This window comes from Acipenser ruthenus, chromosome 1, assembly GCF_902713425.1.
Source record: "Acipenser ruthenus chromosome 1, fAciRut3.2 maternal haplotype, whole genome shotgun sequence".
In the NCBI taxonomy this organism is placed as follows: Eukaryota; Metazoa; Chordata; class Actinopteri; order Acipenseriformes; family Acipenseridae; genus Acipenser; species Acipenser ruthenus.
In genome coordinates, this window is record NC_081189.1 from 70,603,306 (window position 1) to 70,610,857 (window position 7,552).

Sequence of the window (7,552 nt, forward strand, 5' to 3'; positions counted from 1 at the left end):
TTTTTTTTAGCGATCTATGATTACAATATATATATAGCAGTGACCAAACGTGACCAAAAAAAGCGTTTTTTTGTTGTTTGTTTTTTTACATATATTCTCATCTCTACCACATATAGTACACCTGATCCTCTTGCAACTTACATAATATGAAAGGAAATTTTGTGGCCTTTCATATGATATGTTACATGCATGCAGTACAAACTATCCAGTAGTTAAACATACATAAATGAAAACCGTGAAAAACAGGCGGAAATAGGGCTGAGTGTAAAGAGTTAAAAAAAAAAGAAATGGAGCGCTGGTTAAAAAGAAAAGCACCGTTTTCTTCTGCTGCAGCAAAAACTCCACGTCAGGCAATGGCAAAAGCAATGGAGAGTGCTCTGTCTCACAGTGATGAACAGCTGTTAGGTCTCCTGAAAGCAACTTATTTTAAAGCAACACTAGTATGAATGATGATGCAGTAAAATATATATATAGTTTTTTTATATGCAAAAGTGTCTTTCTTTTGCCATTCCTCCCTAAAATTTTGGAAACCCCCCCATTGTCTGCAGCATAGGGGGTAAATCCCCCCCAGCACACAAAAATGAGATTCAAGCCCTCCATATTATTTTGTTTTAAATCAGTCCCAACTACAGCCATCTATCTTTTGAGCAAAACTAATAATATTTAACATTGCTACGCTGTCACGTGCCAGTGCCGCTGTTTCGGAAAGATTTTTTTTTTTTCATTTTCATTTTGAAGAAATGCACTATCCGCAACCTTTTTCGTTTTTGATTGCTGTCCGACTCTAAATGCCACTGGATTGTAGCTCGATGTATGTGATCCAATGAAACAATGCAGGCTGTATAAAATAGTTTGCCACCGCGAGAATGCAAAATTATTGTACATAATCCGCTGCTGTATTAATATTTTTAAACTATGCTCTATAAAAAGAGGACTCGTTGTTCCTTTAAACTGTTACTGTGAGGGAAGTATTATGATGATGTTTTAGGCAGGGATTTCCGCATTGTGTGTTTCACAGATAGTGAAGGTTAGGTGGTACAGTATTAACAAGATGCAATGTGTGATGCTGCAGTTGTCACAAAAAAAAAAATACAGTTTTCATAAACTCTTGTCTTGTCTATATAGACTACTTTCCAAAGTACTGTAATCTGTTTGGAATAAATATTTTATGAATGTTAGTAGTATGTTAAACTTGCTTTAGGTTTGTTGCGAATGTTGTGTGTGGTATTTTTTCTTCTCCTGATTCTACTAAGGCATAATTACCCCTCTCATTCAAGTGTTGTGCACAAGCTTTTACTTAACAGCAACAATATTAAAATAATCAAGTCGCAGGGAGAGGAATGGAGCAAAAATTTATGTGGGCGGTGCAATCATCGATATTTATTTGAACGATTCGATTTTGTGTGCCCAATTAATCGATTGCAATTTGGAGGCTTAACTGACAGCCCTACTAGTGTTGCAATGTTCTGCTGTTGTATGTAAAGTGTGATTGGATAGTCAGATTTTCATGACCATTTAAACAACCCCACATCGGGACGCACATTATGAGCGCCCCCCAAGGTTTGGATATTGGCTTATTCTGGCCTGCCAGAGAATGTAATTGAATACCACTATCTTAAGCACTACAGGTGTGAAGCCTTCCTCTTACAAAATGAACTGCTTTACTTGGCCTCACCTGATACTGGTCAACCAAGCAATATTACTAATGATTGAATTGTTAAACTTTCTCACTACATTCAGTTAAGCAGCAGTTTTAAGAATGGCATGCTGTCTTGAAATGCAAGTCCACTACAAGCAATGTTGTGAAGTAACACGTTACAAGTAGGCCTAATGTGTTACAGTAATCTGATTAGGCCTGAATTTCTTTCAATAACTTGTAACTGTACTCACACATTTAAGAAGGACTGCATGCACTGAGCTTACGGGGGGGGGGGGGGGGTTGCAAAATAGACATTCATTATGTAAAAAGGCATTCAAAACAGGTATGAATATCTCAATTGAAAACTAGGGTTAGTACTAAGCTGTATTTCATAACACTGTTATTCAACTAAAACAATGCACTTAATATCACAGACATTGTAAAGTCTATCAATAGAACTATTCAATTTGTAAGTGTTTTTTGGTTTTTTTTTTTGTTTCTTTAATTGCTAATAAATTATTTTACTGGGAGAAATTACCCAGATAGATATAACCATTATTATTATTATTATTATTATTTATTTCTTAGCCAGTCCTTATTTAGTCCTTATCCAGGGCGACTTACAATTGTTACAAGATATCACATTATTTTTACATACAATTACATTATTTTTTACACATTATTTTTACATACAATTACCCACTTTACAGGGTTTTTACTGGAGCAATCTAGGTAAAGTACCTTGCTCAAGGGTACAGCAGTAGTGTCCCCATCTGGGATTAAACCCACGACCCTCCGGTCAAGGGTCCAGAGCCCTAACCACCACTCCACACTGCTGCCCTAAAACCATAAACCCTAGGCCACAGTACTTCATGCTCTCCAGTGTTTATTGCATCCAGATAAGAACTTTAAACCACCATATTAATAGCATATTATTTTAAAGCCTAGCACCTTGAGCAGAACAGGTCTGTTAACACTGTCTATAACTGTAGTAAAATGTAACACCCAACTCAATTTTCTAGTGACAAAGCTGTTTTACAGGTATTTTATTTACTATGCATTCTTGCCTTTCAGGTTTTATTCATACAAAGCATCAACAGATTTCAAAGACAACATATCTGGAAGAAAAACGGAGGGCAACAATGCTCACTGCGTGTGACCCTGAGCAAGTCATCCTCTTTGTGCCGTGTCCTTCGGATGAGATGTAAACCCGAGGTCCTATTTTAAGTGACTAAGTCGCTTTGGATAAAAGTGTCTGCTAAATGACTACAATTTATAATAAGCATACATTTTAAAAAGTGCTACATATATCATTTTCCCTTTAAAAGGCTGTTTGTTCATTTACTTATAAAAATCATAAAGAAATGGAATTAACAAGTCTTTCATTTTCCTAGCTGCAAGCAGATGAAGAAAGGAAAATGAGATCAAACCAATCCCTGTTAATCTCTAGGGTATTTTTTTTTTGTTTAATCACTCAACCTTGAATTTGCCTTACACTGTATTACACATATTTTCAACAGGTGTCTATTCAGTAAGTGAAGCTACAGTACAGTACCTGTCAAACACACATATTCTGTCTGTTAATAAGTACGTTTCTTTTTCCAACACTGTACTGTAGCTTTATTCTTTTTACAAGAACCCTGCATTTTAAACAATTGTATAAATTGTGTGCGCAACAGGGCAGGACACTGGCCTTACCACAAACTCCTTTAAGTGTATTAGGGTTCAGTCCCTGGTAGGGGACACTGCTGCTGTACCCTTGAGCAAGGTACTTTACCTAGATTGCTCAAGTAAAAACCCAACTGTATAAATGGGTAACTGTATGTAAAAATAATGTGATATCTTGTAACAATTGTAAGTCGCCCTGGATAAGGGCGTCTGCTAAGAAATAAATAATAATAATAATAATAATTAGCAAACCGTATGTGAACATAATTGCCATACTGTACTCCAGACTGCCTATCAAAGGTCAAAAGGATGTTGGAGATTTAAACATAATCTCATAATATCTTTAATCAGTTATTTTGATTTGCAAAGAGAGAGTAAAAGGGAAGAAATGTTTAGACTTGGATTCAATAATTCTGTAACAAAATCCTCCACAATAGTCATTGTCTGACTGGGTTGCTGTTCAGGAAGTCTGCCAGAAAGTGTGTCTAACAGGTTTTTAAAATAGCTACATCGGCCAATAAAATGTATTAAAAAAAAAAAAAAAAACTAATGAAAGTACTAACGCACAAACAAGAACTCTCAAGCTAGAATTACAATAAGATGCAAGTTTCATTGTATGAGTCCAAACCGAATAAGGATATTCTGTACTGCAGTTACAATTTAGCCTACAGTAGTTTCTGAACATGCAAAACAGGTCTTAAATTAGTTTTCGTGCCTGTTTGTTTTTACAAATATTGTTATTGATTTTCCATTTTGTAGAATACAGTACAGCAGATCAACCTTGTTTTCAACAGTTCTATATTTTATTTAACAGCTATAATGAATAATGAATAGCAGGTGTGACATGATATATGGGGACTTTTCATTGCACTGTTTTATAGAATATCTTTTATTACTGGGCCCTTCGTTTACCTCTGTTTGTATCGTCAGTGCAAAACAAAACCTAGCAGTGGTTGTTGTGGTAGAAGGCCTATTTAAATCAATCAACTTACCAGATTCAAGACTGTCTCCACGATATCCCTGTTCGTGACTTCCCCAACTTCCACGAGACCGGCCAGTACTGCAAATTTCATCTTGATCCCCCGAATCGGAACTCCGGGGTTCAGGGGCAGGGGAGCAGTTCCTTCGTCCTTAACACCCGCATCACCTGCCTGAAGTCCAAGAGGAACCGGTTTCTCCTCACTGGCCATTGCAAACGAATGGGAAGTGGAGACGACAGGTGAGATACCGGTTTTACAGTCTAGGGCGTGGAAGAGAAAAGTACTTATTAGAAATGTTTGAGTCTGATTTTGTTTCGTCCTATATTATTATTACAACAGACGCATACAAATGCCGTTTTCTTTCCCCCCGAATTCAAAACAGAATTTAATTAAAAGTACCGTAATTCTTATCTTCTATTTTTCAAGGATGCAGATACAACAGTAGTGTCAGAGCAGTTTGTAGTTGTCAGGCAGATGAAATTCAAATTCCTTTCGGTCACCCCTTTAGTCTGTTGCAATTTAGTCTGTTGCAATTAAGAGGCAGACCCGAGAGATTTTTTTTAAAAAAAACTAACTTATAATATATCCTCAGAGTTTAAAAAAATAAATAAATGGTACGGTACAGCACGGAACCCGCTGTGTCGGTTTGTCTGTCAATTGGATTTATTTTGCATAGCAGCACAAAACCAGTTGATCTGAAGTTTGCTCCAGCGGTTTTCAAAATATGACAAAAAAACAATGACTTGTCCCCCTTTCTTTAGAACAGGAGGGTATGTTCCGTAGACAGGTACATTTGCCGCACGGTAATGTGGCTTGAATATCTACGAAACGCAGCGGTCACAGATCCGCCCTCTGCTCCGGCAGAGCTGCCAGAGGATAAGCAACACAGCGATATAGAATGCTCAGCGTTTTCAATCACACTTGTTTAAATTGTGGTATTATCCTGTCTTCAGTTCCCTCTTCCTGGTTCACCCCTTGCTGCAGCCCGTCTCCGCCATGACAGTGTTGTCCTTTGAGAGGCTAGAGCATGCGCAGTACGCGACGATTGGCCACACGGAGGTGTCCAGGTGTATCTCAGGTAGGAGCCGTTGGTTAGCACTCTGTGAAGAATGAGTAACAAATGCAAGTATAGCCGCGACGCACCGTGTATTTTCATGTCCCAGCATTTAATAACAACGATACATGTTTAAGGAGAGGCGTTGTGAAATATTACAAGCACCTATAGAGACATCTAGAGGAGGGGAGGAAGCCACAAACCTTTATTTCTTTTAAAAACACAGATTTATTTTTTTGTGGTTAATCAAAAGGATCACCCCTTATGCCGTATATCTAGCCTATTCAGCTGAATGAGCAAGATGGAAAAATACAACGGCAGATGGAGGAAGTCTGCCAATGACAACCTTCACCAGCAAAAAGTACAATCAGGCACCTGGACGAGTGGCTGTGGATTCAAAAAAGACGCCAGCAAGCATTTCCTTGCATACCCAAATGTTAACATTTAGGAAAAAAACAATTTTTGAGGATTATATCCATATTTATTAACTATTAAACTTTCAAAATAAATTATCTAATTGATATCCAACAAACTAAAAGTGGCTATCATTTTCTTAAAGGAAGTGTATATTATAGTTTTAGATATGCAGGTATTGGACAACAATAGAAACTCGTGATCTGCCGCTCCAACTGGAAAAAAAAGTGGTTTAAAAAGCTGTTTCTCTTTTTAATCATTTTCAAGAGTAATGCTTCTGTCATTTTATTCAGATTTCCATCCCAACGTCGCTGAAGGATTTAGAGACTGTAATCTGTAGTCACCTATCACAATACCCCATAGTGCTGAAACTAATACAAACACCTGTCCTTATAAAAATCCAAATACACTACCAATTAATTAGCAATTTTGCTTGAGGAAACCCTTATAAAGGTTTACCACTGTATTTTTTGTTTGCTATTTTTGCAGTTTTACCATGGTTATACTATGCATTTACCATAGTTTGCCATGTTTATTAATATGCTTTTCCATACCTTGATATTATTTACAATGTTTACCTATGCTCGACCATGCTTTCACTATGCTTTGTTACACTTTTTCACACTGCTTTTACTATGGGGAAACTTTTATAAGGGAAAGTATAGCTCTGGTGACAGTTCTTAAGAAGTGCCAAAATGCAGTAATATTTATCATCATCAATGAAAGCATCATCCACACATAACAGTAGTAAAAGAGAAGTACAGTAAGTTTTGGGTAACGTTATAGCTGTTATACACCTGTTCTGTTTTAGTGGAATTAAAACTGCCTTACTTAGCACTGCATTTTGTAATTATTTGCAATATTGTAATTGCTTGCTCTTATTGTATTACTTGTATTACTTGTATTGTAACACTTGAAATGTATTTGCTTACGATTGTAAGTCGCCCTGGATAAGGGCGTCTGCTAAGAAATAAATAATAATAATAATGATAGGACCATTGAGGCATATCCATATTACCTATGGATAAAGTTAAAGATGGGCTTTTGTACTTAAGCATTATACTAAATATGCAAGACAGCCTGGTCGATGGAAATGTATTACTGACATGGCAGTTTGTTATTCACGTAAAAGAAAATTAACTGTGGGTGACAGTCTTTTGTAATAAAATCATGGTTTGTGTATTCTGCCTGCCTTGGTTTCACTGTTTTCATGTTTTATTCAATTTAAAATAAAATTTCTACTTAAATAAATATTACTGGATTAGAGACAAGTGGATAAACATAATGGTTCAATCTCTTATTATTTTTCAGCGGCATACAATATAGGCTATTATTATTGCAAAAGGGGAAGAATAATGGTTTGTAAATGTAAGGGCTCCTTAATGAATCTGAGTTGTTTTGTAACATTTCTATTTTCTTCTGTTCTAAAGCTTAGCCTATCACACAGTACTTATGCAACCTTGACAGGAATTCATATGATGAAAACCAGCAGGGACTGATATACCAAATCCAGTCCCACCAATTGGGCTGAGCAGTCTACATAAATAATTAGGTTTTAATAATTCGAGCATACATGGATGACATGACAACCATGACTACAACAGTAGCCTGCACTAATCGATTATTGGGCAAATTAACCAATAACATTGAATGGGCACGAATGCAATTCAAGCCCACTAAATCAAGGAGCATCTCTATAATTAAAGGCAAAGTAGTAGATAAAACATTCTTCATTAATGGTGAGGCAATACCAACAGTGTCTGAGAAGCCAGTGAAGAGTCTTGGGAGATGGTACGA

General features: G+C 36.6%; 1 protein-coding gene across 5 annotated transcripts in view; it reads right to left on the reverse strand.

Moving 5' to 3' along the window:
* LOC117420647 (lipopolysaccharide-responsive and beige-like anchor protein) overlaps nt 1-5,519 on the reverse strand; it is a 311,185-nt gene extending 305,666 nt beyond the window's left edge. For 4 of the 5 annotated variants that reach the window (XM_034034155.3, XM_059028772.1, XM_034034157.3 and 1 more), the window contains exons 1-2: nt 4,687-5,519; nt 4,300-4,547 (exon numbers count right to left, since the gene is read on the reverse strand). In XM_034034155.3, coding sequence (XP_033890046.3) covers nt 4,300-4,497 — 198 coding nt within the window. In that variant the 5' untranslated portion in view covers nt 4,498-4,547; nt 4,687-5,519. Of the gene's footprint in view, nt 1-4,299 lie in introns of all 5 variants that reach the window. The other variant, XM_059028758.1, reaches the window with a different exon arrangement.
* Nucleotides 5,520-7,552: the final 2,033 nt, after the last annotated feature.